This window comes from Triturus cristatus, chromosome 5_2 (genome assembly GCF_964204655.1).
Source record: "Triturus cristatus chromosome 5_2, aTriCri1.1, whole genome shotgun sequence".
Classification (NCBI taxonomy): Eukaryota; Metazoa; Chordata; class Amphibia; order Caudata; family Salamandridae; genus Triturus; species Triturus cristatus.
Genome location: NC_140588.1, coordinates 932,251,220 through 932,274,515, shown reverse-complemented (window position 1 = coordinate 932,274,515; position 23,296 = coordinate 932,251,220). Strand labels below are relative to the sequence as shown.

The 23,296-nt window shown below is 44.3% G+C and overlaps 1 protein-coding gene across 3 annotated transcripts in view; it reads left to right on the top strand.

Annotated features, from left to right (window-relative positions):
- Nucleotides 1-23,296, top strand: part of TENM1 (teneurin transmembrane protein 1) — a 1,737,496-nt gene that overhangs the window by 1,635,359 nt on the left and 78,841 nt on the right. For all 3 annotated transcript variants that reach the window (XM_085608139.1, XM_085608140.1, XM_085608138.1), the window contains one exon: nucleotides 3,111-3,283. In XM_085608139.1, the coding sequence (XP_085464265.1) occupies nucleotides 3,111-3,283 (173 nt within the window). The remainder of the gene's footprint in view (nucleotides 1-3,110; nucleotides 3,284-23,296) is intronic.

The following is a 23,296-nucleotide window of genomic DNA, read 5'->3' as shown; positions in this document are numbered from 1 at the left end:
TTGAGAAGCCTGTGCATGGGGGAACCCACTTATTATAAGAGGAAATATGCCTCCAACTTTATATTTAAAAGGGCATTGCATGTCCCTTTGGAGTTCTGTGACCTTATAAAAGCGCCTGCCATGCAGCATACTGTTGATGTATGGCCACAGAAGGGATGGATGCCCCAGAATAGTATTCAACTATATAGAGCCTCATTTATGGCATTTGGTGTAGGCAGCACAGCAAGACAGTTTGCTGCGCTGGACTACGTCAAAGAGAAATGGCAGGAATGCATCGTATTTAAGCAATAGAGTGCATTCCTGTCCTTTCTGTCTGCACTGGCACCATTTTGGCAGCCTAGCGCCAACGTAGGCACCGATGCACCATGGTGCAAATATGCCTCCGTTGGAGGCAGGATTGTTTTTGTGCCGGAAGGGGCAACTTCCTCCACAAAAACAATCCTACAAGGTGTTTTCCTCTTTCGATGTAAGCTGCAGAATGATAAAAAACGAGGCAAAATAAACATATTTCTCCTTGTTACTCCTCACCTTGGGAGGCCTACGGGTTTGACGCTTCCCCAGGTTTACATCACTTTGTAAATCTGGGGCAGTGTCAAATTCTATGGGGGTTGCATAGGAAAACCAATCCTCATTGCCCAAGGAACACTTCCCGGGCGCAATGTAAGGCGACATAGTGATTCGCGCTGGGTTGCCTTAGTCATGAAATATGAGGCCATGCAAAGTCACACAGGGTGGCTTTGCGTGGCTTCACAAACCTTTATGAGAGCCCTGCATCAGGCAAGTACCATTTTACATGGTGCAAAAGTGACGCAGGGCTTTCATAAATACAAAGGAGATGACGAGCGGAACGCTGACACTTTTCAGACAGTCACGGATCTGGGTTGACTCCATCATCGTTCTTTAGCTCACTTCTCCACCTCAGTTCAGATCCAGATATATGCAAATCAGTCTTGATCCTGTTCCTCATGGGAATAGTCCAGCCTGAACTGCCAAGCTAAGTCTTCCCTGGACCTGAAACAAGCATCCTAGGACCAGTTTCAGGCTAACAGCCCTCATCAGACAGGCTAGCTTGAATCCAGTGGCAAAGTGAGCAAGGGACCCACGTCTGGGCATACCCTGCTAACTTAGGGCAAACAAGGCAAACACAAGGAGATGTTGGCCGGAGCGCTTCAACTTTTCAGACACTCACCCCAGTCACAGATCTGGAACACCTCCTGGACGCAGAGTAAGGCAATGCAACGATTTGCGCTGTGTTGCCTTAGTCATGATTTATAAGTCCATGCAAAGTCACGCAGGGTGGCTTTGCGTGGCTTCATAAACTTTATGAGAGCCCTGATTCACGCATGTACCATTTTACATGGTACAAAAAAGGGACGCAGGGCCCTAAAAAAAAAGCCCCATAGTTTGTAGGTACATTATCACATATGTTATTTTTAGTGATTTAAGTGCTGCACAAGCGTGCATGAAAAAGTCTAGACTTGCACTGTTTACCTTTGCTCGCCCTCTGTACTTCTACATTTAAGACCGAGCGTCACTAAAACAAGGTGCACTTTATCATTGGAATAACAGTTCTGTGCATGTTATGTGATCACAACTCACAGGAAGCGTCTTTGAGAATATTCCAGTCTCAGAATGAGTCATTGTGTAAAGTGGTCAAGCTGTGCAAAAAGGACACTGTGAAATGACTGGTGTGTTCTCACAGATCGAAATGAGACCCGGCTCGAGAGGCGTCAAGCTTCTGGTCAAAGAGGACAAATTTTAGCAGTTGGTATTGGTAACTTGGGGGCATATCAACAAGCAGGCGATATAAAATTATCGCCGCTTTTGTGGCCATATTCGGCCGAAAAGCGGCGATAATTTTATCGCCTTATCAGCAAGGTCACGCTAACGCGTGAAACCTTGCGTTAGCGTCAGGATTCCTAACGCCCAGCTTTGCATCTCTAATGAGATGCAAAGTGGGAGTTCCTGACCTGGCATGACAGGAGAAATGTCGCTAAGCGACATTTCTCCTACCAGCAAGCCTAACGCTATGAAGCATAGCGGCAGGAAAAGTAGCGATAACCCCTGTTATCGCTACTTTCCTTACGCCTGCTTCAGGACTGACTTAGCCATGATATCCTATGGAAGGTGGATATCATGGCTAAGTTTGTGAGTCCCTATCAACTAGCTAACGTGAGATTATCGCTGGGTTTCCAGAGATAATCTCACGTTAGCCAGTTAGCGCTAGGATTTTTATCGCTGATGAGATAAGCGTTGCTAATAGCACGCTATCTCAGCGATAAAAATCGGCGCCAGCCGGCGATAATTTTCCGAGCGCTAAGTGCGCTCAGCGATAATTATCGCCGGTTGTTGTTGATATGCCCCATAATTTCCATGGCTCAACACCGTTTTTTTATTTTCACCAGTGCTGTCCAGGTGGTCGCGTGAAATTGTCAATCCTCTTTTGGTCAGACACGCCCCAGTGCACACGGAAATCAGTGTCAACTACCTGACATCAATTGTATTCTGCTGTTTTGTGACTTCACGATGCGGAATGTATGCAGCTGGTGTAAAAATCGAGATTCAGGCAGCTAACTGGGTCAAACAAAATATAATTTTACACTAACACAAGCACAGTTACATCACTACGGATAATAAATGTATGGCGACACAACCGGTGTTTTTAGTTTTCTATTTAAGAAATTGATTCTCACAAAATCAAAAAAATATCTCCACAGCGAGTTTGGGGAAGTCTGCAAGACTCGTTTTTGATTTTGGTGCCACATCTTATCATGAATAAATGTAATGTGATAGTCAAAACAAGAACAAATGATACATTACAATAATATTTAGAGCGGAGCGGCATTACGAGGACGCTTAGAGAACGGTGCAGTGGCTGCTTTTAATTTCCATGTTTTATGAACGCAGAGCTCCCTCTAGTGGTCAGCCTAGATCAAGACCTCAGTAAAAAGAAAATACCAAATATATCTGAAATACACGAGCTTTCAGAAATCAGTGACAAATAGAATCCTTAATTTCCTTTTGTTTAATCATCATCCATGTTTCTGAAGACTAGTCCACGAATCCAGTTGTTTTACAATGATTTATTTTAAATTCTATATGTTTTCTAGGTATGATCTTGAAGGACATTTGATTAATGCAACGTTCCCGACTGGCGAAGTTAGCAGTTTTTACAGTGACATGGAGAGGTCGACACGTGTGGAAATGGACACGTCAACCAGAGAGAATATTGTCACCACAACGAATGTCTCTGCTACGAGTACAATCTATACTTTAAGACAAGGTAAACACTCTATTGTGACATTATTGTAGTGCGTGCAATGTCAGCTCAAAATAACTTGAACATAATGCAACAGTTACAGAAAGTTACCGGCTACCATTCCTTTATCTGGACACATGTTCTTTCGCTGTCACTTTTTTCAAGTGTCTCTTCAGTCAGGTGGCTGGTTTTAGCACTTTTCAGGCAGCCGGTCTTTTACACTGACATTTACTTTGAAGCTGGGAAGCCAGGTTCTAATCTGGTGGGAGGCTCATCCTCCTGTGATTCTGAGCAAATCACTTAATCTCCCCGTGTCTAAAATAAAATGAATGTGTCCATCTGTAATGCAACTGGTGCTCACATGTGAAGCGCTCTAATACCTTCGGGTCAGTTCGCGCTATAGAGAACTGAAAACAAGCATTGGCATAGCCAATAGGTCCCGCCTTTGAGACCTTATAAGTGTGTAGCTGTGCAGCACATCATCCTGGAGCTCTGCCACCAGGGATTGAATAGCTATAATTACTACACACTGGGTCATGCAGTCTGATTCAGGCATATATGCTTGCCTCTGCCCTGTGCTCCCTCCTGGGTGGCATCATGATAACCAACACTGGGAAGGCTCATGTGAGGTCAGATGCAATGGGCACCAGAAGCCAGTCTATACAACATGCATATATCTTTTCCTGTTTGATCGTTGAATATCCAATGGCTCATGCAACAGAGAGTTACTGGTGGTGGAGGATGGATAAGTAACCATAAGGGAAAGGAGGGTTGGTACACTGTTTCAGGACAGGCCTGGAGGAAGGTGGGTCACTAGTCAATCGAGGGTCGATGAAAAGAGCGGATGGGTCTTTTAAGGGAGGCTAAAGCATATGCTTTTCAAAACAAAGTAATAAAATGCCTTACCAAAATAGTTTTACATGCTAGTTGCCTTTTTCCTGGGAGGAGATTTGATCTTGTAACAGTCCCCTGAAGTCTTGACAGTGAATGGGCCTAAATCAGTGTAAATTGCCCCAAATCACTGTATGTTAAAGTGACGCTAGGACTGTAATGTGATTTTATCCTTTGAAATATCCCAGCGTAACTGTGTTTATTGTAAAAGTTGTATTCAGTATGAGCGATACAGTTACCAATATTATAACAGCTGATGCCTGTACAGATATAAGAGTGTGCGGGTGTGTATTAAAGTAAGGACAAGGAGGAAAAAATAAAAATCTTAACTAGGTCAGAGGGAAAATAAAAATCTTACCTAGGTCAGCAGCGTAGACCAGAGGCAGCACCTGTGTGAAGTGATCTTAACTAAACAGTATCTGTATCGGTCTATTATAAGTTTGTCTTTGCTATGTGCTTTTATGCTCAATGTTTTTATTTATTTGTAATATGCTTGTGTGGCATATTAAAGACAGCATGGTTTTGACTTTGTATGGATTAACGATTAAGATAGATAATGTTGCATTCTGTCGGGATGGTTCAAGGAACGCATCGACAACAACACACACAACAGCAAAGAGCTCTTCAACATCGTGAAGGAACTCTCCAACCCCAGCTCCAACTCCAACGACATCCTGCCGTCGCAAGACCTCTGCGACTCGCTAGCCACCTTCTTTCACCGCAAGATCGCAGACATCCACGACAGCTTCAACAACCAGGCCCCCCCTGACAGCCACCGACACCTCAGACACACCGCCCCCCAGCCACACCCACCTCCTGCTCTCCTGGACTCACGTCAACGACTCCATCAAAATCATGAACACCATCCACTCCGGCTCACCATCCGACCCCTGCCCGCACAACATCTTCAACAAAGCAAGCTCCACCATCGCAACCCATCTCCGGAAGATCGTCAACAACTCCTTCGAGACCGCCACCTTCCCGGAGAGCTGGAAGCACGCCGAGATCAACGCCGTACTCAAGAAACCCAAGGCGGACCCTAATGACCTCAAGAACGTCTGGCCCATCTCCCTACTCCCGTTTCTGGTGAAAGTCATCGAGAAGATTGTCAACAGGCAACTGACCCACTTCCTCGAGGAGAACAACACCCTGCACCAGTCCCAATCAGGATTCCGCAGCAACCACAGCACTGAAACTGCCCTCATCGCCGCAACCAACGACGTCAGGACCCTGCTGGACAACGGAGAAACCGCGGCCCTCATCCTCCTAGACCTTTCAGCCACCTTCGACAAAATCTGCCACCACACCCTACGCACACGCCTCCACAACCCAGGGATCCACAACAAAGCCTTGGACTGGACCACCTCCTTCCTCACCGGCAGAACCCAGAGTGTCCGCCACCCTCCATTCCGAACTGAAGCCACCAAAATCATCTGCAGCGTACCCCAAGGATCATCACTCAGCCCGACACTTTTCAACGTCTATATGGCACTGCTCGCCAACATAACCCGATCGCATGACCTCAACATCATCTCGTATGCCGACGACACCCAGCTGATCCTCTCCCTCACTAAGGCCCCCACCACTGCCAAAACCAACCTCTACAAAGGAATGAAGGCAGTCGCCGAATGGATGAAGAACAGCCGCCTGAAACTGAACTCGGACAAGTCGGAGGTTCTCATCCTCGGGTCCAATCCCTCCGCCTGGGACGACTACTGGTGGCCAGCCACACTGGGAGCTGCATCGACCACAAACGCAGCCTGGGGTTCATCCTAGACTCATCGCTATCAATGACCCTGCAAGTCAACGGCATCTACTCCTCCTGCTTCAACACCCTCCACATGCTCTGTAAGATCTACAGATGGATCCCCACCGGAACCAGAAGGACGGTCACCCAGGCCCTCGTTAGCAGCAGAATCTACTATAGCAAGGCCCTCTGCGCGGGAACCACGGCCAAACTCCAGAAATGACTACAACACATACAGAACGCCTCTACACGCCTCATCATCGACATCCCCCGCCACAGCCACATCACAGCCCACCTGGGAGACCTGCACGGGCTCCCCGTCAACAAGAGTTTCACCTTCAAGCTCCTCACCCACGCTCACAAAGCACTCCACAACACCGGAGCAGCATACTTCAACGAACGACTCACCTTTTACACCCCGAACTGCCAGCTTCACTCCGCTGACCTCGCCCTCGCCACCATTCCACGCATCCGCAGAACAACCACCGCTGGCAGATCATTTTCAAACCTCGCCGCCAAGACATGGAACACCCTCTCCATCCACCTGCGGCAGACCCAGAACCTGCTGACCTTCAGGAGACTTCTCAAGACCTGGCTGTTCGAGCAGTAGCAGCACCCCCGACCCCCAGCGTCTTGAGACACCGGGTGAGTAGTGCGCTTTACAAATGTTGTATTGATTGATTGATTGATATATCTACATGGGACTGTACATCCTATGTGTTGCTATAGTAAAGGCTTTTTTGAGGTTGGAAAGGGAGTGTGTAGGCACATTGTTTGGGTAAATTGTTGCAAATCGGAGAAGAGAGACATGCTGCCAGCATGCAAACTGCTTGGAAAGGCTGACAGCTTATTGTATTGGAAATGAGAAGGGTGCGATAAGGAGGGGAAGAGGGGGCAGAGGAGGGCTAAATAATTTCTGGTTGTGTTGTGAAACCAGGCTTAAAGCTATAAAGATTGCTATCACTCTTGTTTGCTGCAAATGGCTCTTGTTTGGGAATGTATACCTTCAGTGAATTGTCTGAAATTACTGGATGGGAAGCTTCCCATCGAGATATTATCCTAGTTTGCAAGCTGCAAATAAGTTTGATGAGCTATAAAACCACATCTGGTGTGTTTTACGTATATTTTTGTCTCTTTAGAGTAAAGTGTTTTGAGGGTAATGTGCGTTTAGGGCATCTAACAGGCAGCGTGTTTTCGTTTGTATCTATATTTTTTAATTGAAAACGTTGCATACATAGGCAAGCACATTATTTGAACAGTATACCTACATAAGCAGCATTTTCAATTTCAAAACATAAATTTGAAGGAAAAGACTTAACTTTTCAGATGCCCCTAAAACCATTTGGAAAAGAGACACAGCCTATAAATTTGCATAACTGCACCTATAAACGTCAAAGTTTGAATACTTAAGCGCATGCTTTTTCATAAACCACATACACAATGTAGAATGAAAATACTGTAGGAGTTTAGCAAACAAGAGAAAGATGCTGCTTTTCTATTCGCAAGCGCTTTAAGCAAATTAAAAGGCAGCGTGTCTTTCTTGTTTGCACATTGTTTTACAATATTTTAACCCCTTCCCCACTCATGACGGAACCACTCCGTCATGAGCCACGGTTGCGCTGTGCTCATGACGGAGTGGTTCCGTCATGCTGCGGCCGTTGGACGCCGCTCCGCCCACGCGGCGCTAATTCCCCGCCTGTGCGGGCGATTAGCGCAGTGGGCGGAGTCGTGACGGAACCACTCCGTCATGAGCACAGCTCAACTGTGACTCATGACGGAGTGGCTCCGTCATGAGCGCAGCGCCACCGCGCTGCCCCCAAACCCCCCCAGCGCTGCGGCGTAATTCCTGCCGCAGCCAAGGGGTTAAGCTTGGTCACCTTTAAACTTAATAAAAAGTATCAGCTTTTGAAAGTGGATGGGAGGCAGATGCAGTTCAGGGCTGTTTAAAAATACAATGGAATGTCTGAGAGAGAGAATGCTCTGCTGAGGAAAAAATACAAGCAACACGCAAATAGAGTTTGAAATACTGAGCGCAACTCTAAGCATAAGCTGGAAGGAGGCGGAGATATGTGCGGGGAGCTGTGGGGAGCACAACCGAAGGCCTGAATGGAGGAAAGAGGCGCAGATAGCTGAGAAGGTATAGAAACAGGCACAACAACTGGTGAAAGCGGAGATGCAGAAGGGCAAAAAAGAAGACGAAAAGTAAGAGTGGAAAAAAGTGAAAAGAGGCTCAAAGGGGGTTGAGAAGAATATAGAAAAGGAGCAGATGAGACGCAGGAGTAACGAGCCAAAGCAAATAGGATAGGATAGGATAGGATAGTATTTATAAAGCGCACTTGATGGAGCACACTTACAACAGCTGGTGTCAAGGCGCTATGCAAACAGGGAGAAGTGACTGCACTAACAGCCCGCTAAGAAGCAAATAGCCAGGTCTTTAAGAGCTTCCTACAGACCGGAAGTGAGTCCGTCTTAGAGATGGGAAGGGACAAAGAGTTCCAGAGTTTTGTGGCTGCCACTGAGAAGGAACGGCCACCCCACTTGGATCTGCAAAATCTAGGGTTGACCAGATTTTTAATAGAAGAGGATCTCAAGGTCCTCCCTGGAGTGTACCACTGAAACAAAGTTTTTAGATAGGATGAGCTGCTACTATGCATTGCCTTGTACACCAGATTCAGAGCCTTGAAGGAGATGCACTTCCTGATGGGAAGCCACTGCAAGGCTTGGATTCCTTCCCTGGCAGACTGATACTTTGGGATGTTAAGTATCTGCCTTGCCGCAGCATTCTGAACCACCTGAAGCTTATTCAGGGAGCTTGAGCTGATACTAAGGTACAGAGTGTTGCAGTACTCCAACCGGGAGCTGACTAGTGCGATGATAGTGGGCAGGTGAAGTTCAGTAGGGATGTATGGCAGTGCTCTCCTCATGATTTTAAGAGTGTAGAAGCAGGTGCTGACCATGCGCTTCACCTGGGCATTGACGGTCAGGCCCACGTCATAGAGGACCCCCAGGTTTTTAACGGTATTGACCGGTACCGGAAGGGGTCCGCAGTCTGCAGGCTACCAGGCAGTGGACCATATGGAATTCTGTTGTCCAAACACTAGCACCTCGGTTTTGTCTGCATTGGTTTTTAATGAATTGCCCTTCATCCAGCATATGATGTTGGTCACACAGAGATTGAACTTTTGGGCAAACTATGGTAAATCATTGGATATAGAAGCAATGATTTGTGTGTCATCCGCGTAGGAGAGCACCTGGAACCCGAATGATCCCACCAGATATGCCAGGGGGTCACTTAAAGGTTGAATAAAGTGGGACCGAGCAACGATCCCTGCGTGACCCCACAAGGAAGGCCAAAGGCCTTTGCTTTAAAGCCTCCACAGCTGACGGTTGTGGGATCTACCGGTGATAAAAGAGTGGAGAAGCTACAGGGCCCTCCACGTGACTCCTGCTTCCTGCAGTCGCTAGGTCATGTGCACTAGGGAAATGGTGTTGAATGCCGTCGAAATGTCAAGGATAGCTCGAGCAAACTCACCGGACGTCTCCCTGGAAGCACGGCTGTCTTTCCAGCCAATCAATTACAGCTGGGGTGCATGTGTGGGGCTTTCTTCGAGTCTACCTGGAAGTCAGAGTTCAGCATAGGGAAATTACTGCAGGCCAATTTAGAGAGAAAAGGCTGCTGGTCCCGGCATGAAAACAAGGAGGAGGGGCCATCACACGCTGTGCAGTGTGATGGCCAAATGAAACGTTCTCTGAGTGAAATTACCAGGGACGGAATTATGCAGGGAAAGGAGGGGCATTTACACAAATGCACCAATAACGAGGCAGCATTTCTGAATGCCACAGATAGAAACCAATTGCAATCGGTGGGTTTGCCAAACCCCACAGAAGAGATATAACAGGTTTATTGACGCTCTACCTAAAAAAAGACGGCAGATCCAGCCCCTGATTCTGAAGTGGAGTTTGTGCTTCAGGATGTAGGGCAGGGAAGAGCTACCGTACTTCATGTGCACAGCAGGGATGCTAAAATTGCATAGGCTTGTGCTGGTGTTTTGAACCCCGCTGCACATGCAGGTATTCTTGAAATATGGATAAGGACACTGGAATTATGTGGCAGTGGTAGACCAAATTATGGAGCAGATTGACTAAATTATGCTTCAAGAAAAGGCACATTATGCGGCTTAATGCAGCATATTTTTAGGATAGTATTACCTCATTGTTTTGTTGTTTTTACATGTTAATAATCTTAACCCATTAGTATCAGTTGGCCACCAAAATACAGCCATAAGCAACACAAAGGTGACCAGTCAAATTTTGCGATGGGCCGTCACTACGTGGCGATGCGTGTTGCTGTGTAACTTTACAGCTAGAAACGTTTTTTAGGGGGTAAATTCTGCAGATTACGCAGCCGAGGCTGGATTTATGTGGCAAATGCAGCAAATCCATAATCATGCGCAAAAATAGAAGCCAGAAAATTGCAAAATTCCAGTGGCCCTGAACATAGGGAGATGCAAGGCAGTGCGCCGATTTTTAGACACAACACTTGCTGTTCCATTGCAACCTCTCTCTTCTCTGTGCAAACAAACTGGGCAGAGTTCTGGTGTTTTGCAATCCTCTGCCCTAGCTTCAGTGCAGTCACGCTAGAAAATAACTGTTTTTTTCAGTGATGAGCACCCGGCCAGCAGCTGCACATTCCTCCATAGTTGAGAGAATCATTTAAAAAAAAAAAAGAAAGTCCGACTTAAAATTAACTCTATCTCTGTTCCCAGTCATTTAACAAAAAATAAAATCCTTTCCTGGATTTGTCGCGATGATGGACCGTCCTTGGATCTAATGCACACCAGCAAACCGAGGCTATGTAGTTCACAACCGCATAGTCCAATATTATTCACTATATCAAGCGTATTCACATTCCATCGCCTACAAACATTTGTCAAGGACCTCTCTTTACACAGTGCTAGGTATGTGAAGTACTTGAGTGTTCATACATCCTATCACAGTATGCATTTTGGGCATGTACCTGATGTTCTGAATGTAACAGTGCTTGCTGCTGTAAGAATCTCCATTATTACAATTTATTACACACATTGGTGCTTGCTCCAAGCAGCAGTATCCAAAACAAGGGCACAATGGAGTATCTGATCTTTGCACCTGGCTGTCTTCAGCCTTCCTGAAGCAGTAATCAGGGTCAGATAAAAGTGCAATCCCTACATAGAAACTTCCTCACCTTGATCAACAGAAAATCGCTACAGTCCTTCGACTCACCAGTACCATTTACCAAATTGCAGTTTGTTGAAAGAACTAATCACCAGCCTCTTTCTAACAAGGCCCACATAATATTTTTAAAGGGAGATCTGTCTCCATCTTCCTCCACTTCAGTGTTGGATCTCCTCCTTCCAGCCACAGAAATGCAGGCAATACACTTCTACTGTCTGGGGAGCTGTCTCCATTCTGCCTCTGTGCTCCACCTGGGGCATCCAAACTCGAGCCCATGGGTCCTGGTACTCAAACTCTGACCACACATAGAGTCGTGCTCCTGCCTTGGACACGCCGTCGCGGTTCTCACTGTCCACATTGCTGCACCCGGCAATCCTAACAACTCTTCACACCCCTGTAATCAGCAGGCATTCAATTCCGGTTGCCTTACTTCACAGGGCCTCTCACCGGACTCCCAATTGGACACCCCGCCACGGCCCAACTATATGCCAATTACATCACGAGGCCTAATTTTCGCCTATTCTTTACTAAGTGCTCCTTGCACCGCTGTAACCAGTAGGCATTCAATTCCTGTTGCACTATTTACTCGGGACTCGAACCCCTCTCCTGACGCCTTTTTGGACTCACCAACTCTAGGCATCCACATTGCGAGGCTCATTTTTGCCTCACTTCACTACCCGCTCATCGTACCACTGTAATCAGCGGTCAATTTCTGTTGCCCTGCCTCAAGGGACTTGCAATCAATACCTGGTTTCCTTTGGGACACGCTGCTGCGGTCCATATCTAGGCAATTATATTGTAAGGCTTAACTACTTCCATGGCATTTACTCAGACATGCAATGTAAAGTCCTGATGATGATCCCACAATTGCTTTCATGGGATCGAAACGTTGTCGACTTTTTGTACACCGTAAACACAATTTGATTTGTCATTGTTCATGTGTAACGGTGTCTCCTCACATTTTTGCTTGTTTTATTTAATACATCACGTACAAGCATTTAGTTCTGCCTGAGCTTTTGTTTTGTTTTATTTTTATGTAAACCTTGTTGGATGCAGGATTGTGTCCACACTTTATCTGTTGCTAATAATTTTGAATATTAAATTGATCCTGTCCGGCTGGACAGCAGAAATATAGCACTGATTCCTAGTCTATATTCATTCTTCCCTGATCTTATTGTCGTTGTCCGGGACCACTGTGTTTATAATGAACCAAAAATGTGCCACACACATATTACACATATGCATACTCAACATGCATACAGAATACCAGCTACGTTACACGAAAGGGGCTTTTAGACCACACATTTTCTTTATATAGAGAAAAAGGTGTGTTCACACTAAAGAGTCCCAAGAACTCAGTATGTTGCTACCAGTAGCGGTCCGTGGAGGGAGTTCCGTGGGGTGGTGAGGCGGGGCGGGGGAGGGGCAGGGTGGGGAAATGTAAACACTGGAATATGGATGAACGGAGGTAAGTACACATTTAAATAAATAAAACGAATTTCGTTGCGCGCGCTGCATCGCATTTTGCGATGCAGCGCGCAAAGGAATTTGTTTTATTTATTTAAATTTGTACTTACCTCCGTTAATCCATATTCCGTTGTTTACATTTCCCCACCCTGCCCCTCCCCCGCCCCGCCTCACCACCCCACGGAACTCCCTCAACGGACCGCTACTGGTTGCTACCATTACTTCATGTGAATTATTTATATGAATGTCTAAAGAATTTTCTAAAGTGCAAACCTAGTAAAAAAGCTGCAGTGTGCTGTAAAGGGTTAAAGAGAAGCGTAAAGTAAATGAGTGATAGGAAAAGTAACTGGGTTGTAGATGGGTATTGTGACATAGTGTAGAGTGTAGAGATGTGTCTTGAAGTGTTTTCTAGATTGGGGCAGTCTTGGGGCAGTCGTGATGAATGGGGGGTGATGTTGCAGTTCCTTGGTACATAGATGGAGGTCTGCAGCCTTTTGTTATCTTTTTCACACTTCTTAGTCTGTAGTCTGTGGGTGTTCTGGCCACAGGTTTGCTGATACCCCCCACAGCTGGTGAGCTTGTCTGAAAGATAAGCAGGGGTGCTTGCTGTGATGGGTCTATCCCTGTGAGGGCGCTCCTTCGGGTCACAGCACTGGCATTGGAACCTGCATTACCCTGGACAGGCCTAGGACTCTGCACACATGCTAAGCACATTGTGATGCTGGAATCCACATGAATATCAATATGAGTATGATGCGTTCCTTTAAATGAATTTCAGAGTTGCATCCAAAAAGGTTTGCAGTCCGACGATGCCTACACATCACTTGAGGCTTCAAATGAGTTGCTTTTTTAAATCATAACTCTCTGTATTGATCCTTTTATGGTTCAAATTTGTTTTTATGGTTGGAAACGATGAGCATAACATAATAAACCAGTGTAGCCACCGTAGCACTCTAGATGGTGTTCCTTATTACAGTAATGCAACAAATTACTCCCCCAGCAAACCCCCTCCGCACCTCCTCCTCCACCGCCCCTCTAATGTGCACTCAACAAGTCACAGGCATTAGAGAGAAGAGCAGAAGAAGAGTGATAAGCTACGTGGAGGGAGTCTCCTTTTTCGGTGCTGGCAGTAGGTCCGCCAACCGGCGCAGTCTCGGATAGTGGGTACTGGTCAGTTCTACGAATGACTGGTTGCCTCAGCTCTCCGTGGGAGTCCCCCTCCATCCCAAGCACATGCCAGATGCGATGGAGCCTTTCCAGGTGTGTTGGGAGCCTCTCTGTTCCCCAGTGTGCCAGAACTGCCTGATGTGCTGCCCCAAGAGCTGCCCCAATGTGCCGGCCTCTGCTGGATTTGAGTGGGTATGTAAGTGCGTCGGGAAGCCCCAGAACAGTGTAGGCCAGAAATCAAGGGAGTAGGGTGTTACAATGTGTATCGAGGTCAGTTAAAATATTTCACAAAATGATGCCAGCTTGGAGCATTCATTCTAAATGTAAAATAAACCCATTCCTGTGGCTGTACTTGTTAGACTATTTGATAAGGCTAAGACCGTCAGTAATACATTTTATTTCATTGATTCTTTGGGTGGAACATGTATAATGTCCATGAGCCCTTTTTTGAGGGTCCCCAATCGGCCCATACTTGCCACTGAAGCAGCATTGCATTGGTACTTAGTATCATAGGCACAGCAAAAGGCCTAGAACAATAATACTAATTTTAACGAAAAATCAATCAAATTCATAATGCAGAAGGAACTTCATTTAAATTGCATCCGACTCGGAAGCAGCTCAACGGGTGCATTACAGGGCATCCAAACAATATTATTGTGCTCAAAATATCCCAGCAGAACGAGCAACACAGTGACATATGTAGAATCCAATTCAAGCAGATTTGCTGCTTGTGTCGGAAAGTATATTCGTCTGTGTGAGAAAGTCATCCTTATGGCCCTCATCACCCCCATTTTTTGATTGGGACTGGTAGTGCCCTGGGCTCTGCTTATCAGACACAGGGCCAGCTGCTATAAAGGTTTATGTTAGTTGGGTGTCATTAAAATTGGCAATGACAGACCCCTGCAAGTGACTAGTATATAATAAGGCAAGGGAGACTTAAACTTCCTTTAAGTCCCTCGTATATAATAGGGCAGGGAGGTTTGGGGGCCCAGTAGATTTCCTGCACTGGAGTGTGCACTACTTTGCTGCTTGCTCTCAGGTTCACTGAGCATTTAAATCCAGCAGCCTGAAAATGCCAAAAGAGGAGAGACACATCAGTAAAATGTTGAAGCTACAACACTTCCCTAACGTGATGGTAACACCCAGGAAACTTGCCCAACTCATGCACTAAGAATTAGAATGACAACAGATGTGTTAGCTCAAGATGTCCCTATTCAGATCCCTGCTTTGTGACTCGGATCACACAAAAGAATTGGCCTGCAGGTGGGAACAAATCTACAGATATCCTTTTTGTAGACTTGCTAAAAGGTTAGTAAATCCCTACTGGGCACTACTTATTTCACTTCATCGTTTAGAACGCTCTTTCACCAGCCCCCTACACAGACATAAGGGACCGTAACAATATCACAATTTAAACCATAAAGTCAATAGAATATATTGTTTTATCCTTCTTTTATAGTTCATTACCCATGTGAAATCATGTTTAAATATACTCATAAAAATCATTTTTCAAATACACACAATTTCTTAAACAAAACTATCTGCTTGTCTCTCAGTGTTTAACTTAGAGCTTAGATGGTGGGTACTATATTTCATCTCCTCGTCCTCCAAGAGGTAGTCCATATAAAGAACAAGGCAGTGTGTAAAAAACCAGTCTCTCCAAATGAGGCTTTCAATTCCTTGTTCGTATTATTGATTCCATTCCATTCATAACCATCATGCTCCTCACAAAAAAGGAGTTTCACCAAAAGATGGAAAAGATGCAGCTTGCACTGCAATTTGACTCCAATAGCGTGAGCAGCGCTGAAAACCAGTGCAAAAGGAACCATGAGTTGCACAAGAGCACACAGTCATTCAAGCTGGCTTTGCTGCCACTCAAGTAGAATCACGCTAGGGGGCACCAAATCTTGCTTGCATTTTCTGAAGCATCAGATAAAAATTCTGCCACAGGGCGATTAGCGGTATTTGGCTTGAACTCCACGTTAAAGAGTAAAGTGGAGTGACAAAAAAATCTCTGTCAATCACAAGTTTGGAATGAAACATTCCGCCCACCCTTACTTTGGAGACAGAACCGTCGGTGAAATGGGACTATTTCTGTTATTACATGTGGATTCCCACTCCCCTTCTCTATGACCCAATAGTGGCTGTTGATGTAAAATTGAGAATAATCCCCTTTGTATTGCAGTTAATCCATCCAGGCAGAGTCCTGAATGTTCTGTACAATTAAGGCGGAAATAGAGGCAGCGCCTGATATGATGTTTGCAGTGAGGGACTGCAGCCGCACTTGTAGGTCCCCTCAGGTATACCCTCAATAGTCAGGTCATCCTGCACATGAACTGCAGCTAGCATTGCCTCTCTGTTAGGATGCACAAAGCTCTCCACAGTTTCTTATGCTGCTGTGCAGCAAATTAGCATACAGCCTTCAGCATGAGTAGCTATGATGGGCACAAAGGGAAAACTCTCCCACACATTCAACTTAACTGTTCAATTTCTTTCAGATCTCAATTAGATGTTTGAGAAGGCTGTGTTCTGCTCTTTCCTGAAAAAAGTGATTCTATGAGGGTTTAATTAACAATAAAAGGTGTCCTAGCACTAGCCGCCCAGTAATTATTCTGAAGATAACAACTGCACACATTCATTATCCATACAATTTGTGACTTAAACTGACTCTTACTTAAAGTGTATAAAAATGACTGAGATGAGGCATCTTGGATGCATATATGTATTGCCCAGTGGCGAGGTAGTTATAGATAGGACCACGTTTTCACAGAAATAGCATTTTTTAATTTGCTTATAACTTTGGCGCAGTATGACACATCTTCCCAATACTTTCCCCAAAAAAGTCTAATCCACCTCAGCTCCTTCCCGGAAAGCGTCATAATCATAAATGGGTTATCACCATTCATTTTCCATAGAACAATTAGACATAGTACAGCCAAAATGGCTGGCCATGCACTGTAAATACCTTAGATTTTGCATCACTCATGACCTGTTCTATGATGTCATTAATATCATCATTCAACATCTGAAATTACATCATTGGTAACATGAGTTATAGTTAGTTTAGGGCATGAGTTCTAGTTACTTGAGATAATAGTTTGTTAACTGACATTTTCGCCTAACTATAATCTTCCCTTAACCATAGCCAAAACCACATCACTTATCAGGGTGAACCCTTAGAGTTACTAAATTAACTTGAGCTCAACCGCCTGATAGCTATAGCGTAGAGCAGATGGGCGTTACTTAAAGGCAATGTGTAAATTATTTATGCAGTACCAAAACAGCAATAAAGTCAAAACACAAGAGAAGAAAAATCCTAAAAGGACCACCTCCCCACACGGTGTTAAAAAAAAAATCCATGAACATAGCACTACTCTATGACTGTGGGACCAAATGCGTCCCACATGTGGTACCTCGGTAATATTGCAGATGTCACACACACACTTGCCAAGTTTCCCTTGTATGGTGTTGGTGTACTTTGCAAGCTTCATTTTGAGATACTGGGTCTACGGTACTAGGGCCTGTAGAATGGTACCAACAGTAGTGAATAAGGCTTGTAAGAGAACATGATACTACGGAGGGGAAGGTTGTGAGTTGACTTCCTATTGAGGGTCCTGATAGAGGTTTGGCTGTTGACAAGGGTTTCGATACATGACCTGCACCCAACCCCTGCAGCAACAGTCAAAGGTTGTCTGCAGTTGGGGGGTGGTTGTTTGGGGGTGGGGATGGGTAGAGCTGGGGTGTTGACTGCTCATGGATGTTTGGCTGCTCACAGCGGGGTAGGAGCTGAGGGACATTGGCAGTGTGCAGGGGATGGTTTGCCCATCCTCTGGGAGTTGGATGCTGATCACTCACAGGGGTTTGGACACAGAGCTTTGCTGGAGGCCTGAGACCGTGGTCAGCCTCCGCTGCACGCAGCCAAAGATTTTGCACAGCAGGGAGTTGGACTCCAGCAAGGGTTTGGGCGCAGGTCACCTGAGGGTGTTTAGGCATACTCCAAGCTTAGAATATGATTAAAAAAAATAGAGACTTTCACTGAAATTAAACTAAGGGAAAAGTGTCAATATTATTATGTATATTTATCAGTGATGTTTATCAGTGATGTCATTTGAGATGTCATCAGTGATGTCATAAATGTCTTTTAACATGTAATGAATGATGTAATGTGTAAGGTTATAAGCAGTGAACATCGGGGGGGGGGGTGAATTTATTATTCCCACTCCAGTCTGTGCAACAGTAGTGAAAGCATTGGACTTCGAAGTGGTTGCATTAACTATTTCCACTCCAGTCTGTGCAACAGTAGTGAAAGCACTGGACTTCGAAGGGGTTACATTTACTATTCGCACTCCAGTTTATGCAACAGTATGGAAAGCATTGGACTTCAGAATGGTAAGATTTACTATTCCCACTCCAGTCTGTGCAACAGTGGGGAAAGTACTGGACTTCGTAGGGGTTACATTTAGTATTCGCACTCCAGTTTATGCAAGAGTATAGAAAGCATTGGACTGCAGAGTGGTAAGATTTATTATTCCTACTCCAGTGTGTGCAACAGTATGGAAAGCATTGAACTTCAGAGGGATTACATTTATTATTCCCTCTCAAGTCTATGCAATAGTAAGGAAAGCGTAGGACATCGGAGGGGTTAAATTGACTATTCCCACTACAGTCTGTGCAACAATAGGGAAAGCACTGGGCTTTGGAGGAATTACATTTCCTATTGTCGCTGTAGTCCATGCAACAGTAGGAAACATGTTGGACTTTGGAGGGCATAAACTAACTTTTCCCACTCCAGTTTGTGCAATAGTGGGGAAGGCGTTGTACTTTGGAGGGGTTAAATGTTCTATTCCCACTCCAGTCTGTGCAAGACGAGTGAAAGCGTTGGACTTCGGAGGGATAAGACTTACTATTTCCACTACAGTCTGTGCAGCAGTAGGGAAAGCGTTGGACTTTGGAAGGGTAAGATTTACTATTACCACTCTAGTCTGTGCAGCAGTAGGGAAAGCGTTGGGCTTTGGACAGGTTAAATGTACTATTTGCACTTCAGTCTAAGCAATAGTAGGAAAAGTACTTCACTTCAAATGCACTACATATTTGAATAACCCTATTAATTTAGAACAAATATAAAACTCTTAGTATGGATGTTATTAATCAACGCAAGAAAATGTATATATACAAAAAATAAAAAACAATTAAACAATGTACATGATTATTAAACAATTTAATAATGAACTATCAATTTAAAACGTATTTATTCTTTACTTAATTACTTTCCCACACTATATCCCACAAACTTAGCAGAACACACTTACATTTTAAATAAGGTAAAGCAGTAGTATATAATGTACATAATTAAGTATCAATTAAATAATTAAAAATAAATAAATACATAATTTTTAATTCATTATTATTTAATGACCCACCCTCTAGCCCTACAAACACAACAACCCACATCTAATACATAACTAAAATATAAAGTTATTACACAATTTATATAATTAATAATCAATGACTCAATTAATAATAATTTAATGGATAAATTGAATAATTATTACTTAACTTCCCACCCTATGAACCCAAATGCCCGCACCTTAAACGGAACAAAAAAAATTATTACACAAGTGAAATAATTAATATTATATTAAATTAATAATAATAAAGAGATAATACATTATTAAATATTAGTTACTTCATAAACTTCCTACCCTATACACCTACAAACCTAGCCACCCAATACTACACTGTAAGTTACTATTAGCAAATAAATAAAAAATTATACATGACTTAAAATTACAAACTGCGGGGTTTATGTACATGAAAATGGTGCAGCGCGGTGCCGCAAGTAATTTTGCGGCATCATTTTCAAAACACAGAGTTGCGCTGCATTAACAAGACTGCACCGCATCCCTGTGCTCACCCCTGCGCTGGCAATCAAAAGCTGCTTGGTGCCTGCGTTTCAGGAATGTTGGTGTTTGTGAAGGAAGGGACACCTTCCTGCACAAAAACAATAATTAATGGTGTTTTGCTCCTTCTATGTGTGCTGCAGAATGCAGCACTGGTAGAAGGAGCACGAAACGAGGAGAAATAAACGTATTTTTCCTAGTTGAGCCACATTAACACCTCCTTTTGAAAGGTGTTAGTTTTTGGCGCTCCCTCACATTTACAGAGCCTTGTAAATCTGGAGCAGTGTCAAAAAGGCATGTGTGTTGTTGGGAACGCCCACAACAACACCCATTGCACTCCACTATGCAGCAGAAAACGTTATATCAAGGCTCTTTTCAGCCACACAAAGTGCATAGAACAGAGCCTCAAAAATAGGGACACTCCGGTGGAACTAGGGGCTTGTAAATATGTCCCTATATTTAAAAATATGAATCACAATTATATAAACAATAATAATAAATAAAATTAAAATATGAACTTACATTACAATAATTAAAAACTATTTGTTTTTTACAACTATAATATTGAAAACGATATTAACAACACTATATTCTGCAAAACAATATTGCTACTCTGAAAAATACGATATTCTTGACAGCAATATTTCTCTACCGCAATATTCTATATCCCAGTATTTTTTTAAACAATATTTCTGTCTACTGATATTTACAACTCAATATTTTGTCCAAATACCACATAAAGCACACTAAGACAAGAACCAAGTAGACTCCAATACACAAAGGAAGAATCCTTTCTTGTGAAAGTGAAGGTTGTAAGTCCAAAAGTATAAAGCCCCATCAAATAACACCTTCTTAACACGAGAGGGAGGAAGGGGGGAAAAAAGAAACATGAAGGGAATAAAAAAATAAAAAAACAAGAGTGCAAAGGAACGGAGAGGATAAAAAATGCCCGTCTTGAAGCTACTCCTTGATTCCACCCGAATTTTACATAACGAGGTGGATAGTATGCAAAACTGTAGGAAGTCCTGATAGCGAAGACGGGAACGCAGCTGCGTTACTCCCTTCTTTCCCTTCTTCGCATTCCCGGTCCCAACAGAAATCAGCAATGAATCTGAAAAAGTGAATAAATAGAGGGACAAGTAATCACAACAAGGATACAACCAAGCACACTCTAAATCCTGGAGGTCACAAAACAGTTCAAGTCCAGAGTCCAGCAGCTGGTCACATGTGAAACAGGAACTGACAACAGTGGGAATCCCAGAGGCATGGAACCGGAAACGAAACCAAGTACCGGTATCCGGAAGACAAAGACTTAAATACATGTCGTAAGTAAGCCAGTTTGTTTCCACATGTGCACCCAATCATGCATGCATCCGAGAGGTAAAACCAACAGAAGGTGAGAGAAGGGGGGGGGGGGGTGTAAGCACCTGACCCTACAAAGCCCTAAATCCCAACAATCACAACTAGAAGCCTCAATTCGATGATGCCCCATCTCAGCCAATCAGTGATCTTAGAAGAGGATGAAAGATGGAGGCAGATCACTGGGTGCACAAGAGCCCATTCTTTAGAAAGCCCCTTGTAACTAATTGCGTTATTAGTTGAGAATGAGATGAGTCCTTCACAAGTAATATGTCCCCTTTTTTTGGCAACCAAATACATTTCAAAGCACTTCACTATCTCACGGTAATGAAGCAGAGCAGTCCAAGGCATGCTCTGGTGCGGTGGTGCATGCTAGTAATCCTAGCTCACTGGTACACAACAACAACACTCAATAAATCATTGTCCAGTCAGTGCTTATTCTTTTGAATAGGAAAGGTAATTTTATTACACACACTAATAAATACAATGCATTCAATTACAAATATATACAATCAGGTAGATGGAAATACCTTTAGTGACACCCTCATATCACATTGAACCCCAATTGGGTCCTGAACCCTATAGCCGTTACTCAGGCCATCCTCACTAGCAAACTGAACTACAGGAACACCCTCTATGCCAGGATCAGCAAACTCACTAGATGAATACAAACCATCCAAAACTAGGCTTCCAGAGTAACACACAACCTCCCATACTGTACACATATTGCATCACACCTCAAGGAGCTCCACTGGCACCCAATACACAAACGAGCACAGTTCACACTCCTAACACACACGTTCAAGGCGCTACACAACACTGGCCTGACCTACCTCAACAGCTGCATCCCATTCTACAAACCAGGCAGACCTTTTTGCTCGGCTGGACTAATTTTTGCACATATCCCACTCATACAAAGGACCTTCTCCTACACTGCCCCTAAAGTCTGAAACAACCTGCCACTACATATCAGAGCCACCTCTTCAATTCTGGAATTCTGAACAAAACTAAAGGCATGGCTCTTTGATTAGCCTTCCAGCCTCTCAAGGCGAGGCTAGTATCACGCCTGCTCAGCGCAAGGACACCCTCCCAGGTTAAAGCCCGCTCTACAAATAGGCATAACATATAGCATAACATAACATCAATACAACCCACCTGTGCTAGAGGCAACATTACAATATAAGGCAATTTCATTATCAGTAGGGCAAGCCTACTGGCTTTGTCAGTGTGGCATCAGAAAAAAGCTGTTAAAATTCATTAATGTAACACAATTGAAGTGGTTGCAGCAATACCAATATACATTGCATGTAATAATCCATCATTAAAGTCAGTGGGGGAGTACCAAAAACTTGTAGCATTAATTACATGAAACATCCTTTCATTGTTAACCAACAACATTGTCAATAACGCATTGAGTTGGAAAATATATGTCCCAGAGTCTTTCTTTTACTTTTAATTACTCCTACTACAGCTTTAGGAAAAGACAGTAGAGATCCCTGCTCTCCCAAGCGCAGGTGCAAAAGAGCAAGAGCAGCAACATTTCTCTCGGGGGGGGGGGCATACATATCGCCCCTAGGAGACTTGTGGTGAGATTTTAAAAGCCCTAACGGGGGGCAAGGGACTGCTACACTTCTTCAGCCACCCCAAACATGCTTGACAACCATTGGTGGTGCCCCCTCCCTTCCTTGGCATCACAAGGAAAATATGAAACGTTTAACCCCCTCATGAGGGGTTATGGGGTGGTCTATGCTGCAGGGCTTGAACAGCTAAATAGTGGTTTTGCTGCTGGCATTTTCCATGCAGTCTCATGCCATGTATATTCTTTGTTGTTTTTTTTGTTGAATCCCTGGTGCCCATTCCCACTGGGCATCTGGGTGCTGGCGCATGATGGAAGTGATGCATCGGGTCCACTCCTTCACTGCTGTAGTCAGTTCTACATGTGTGCGCACCTCTGGTGTCAGCACATCTTCTGTTCCTGTCCTGCCTGCTGGGAGCAGTTTCTCTTCTACTCCGGTCCATGGGCGAGAGTTTTACCCTTCCCCTGCCCATGACGCACGTGGGTAGAAAGATGAAGTGCTGTAATGCTCTATAATTGCCTCAATTCCAGGGAAAGGGGTGCCTTGTGACTCTTTACTTATGTGCCAGCTCCCTGGGGATATTGGGGCTTCTAGGGGTGTAAATAAGCATGAGGGAGGCAGCCCCACACATGCCCCCTCCCCCATCAGAATTACATTATTGAGGTTTCACCAACCCCACGGGAGCCATGGTCCACACTAGGGATATTTTAAGAAA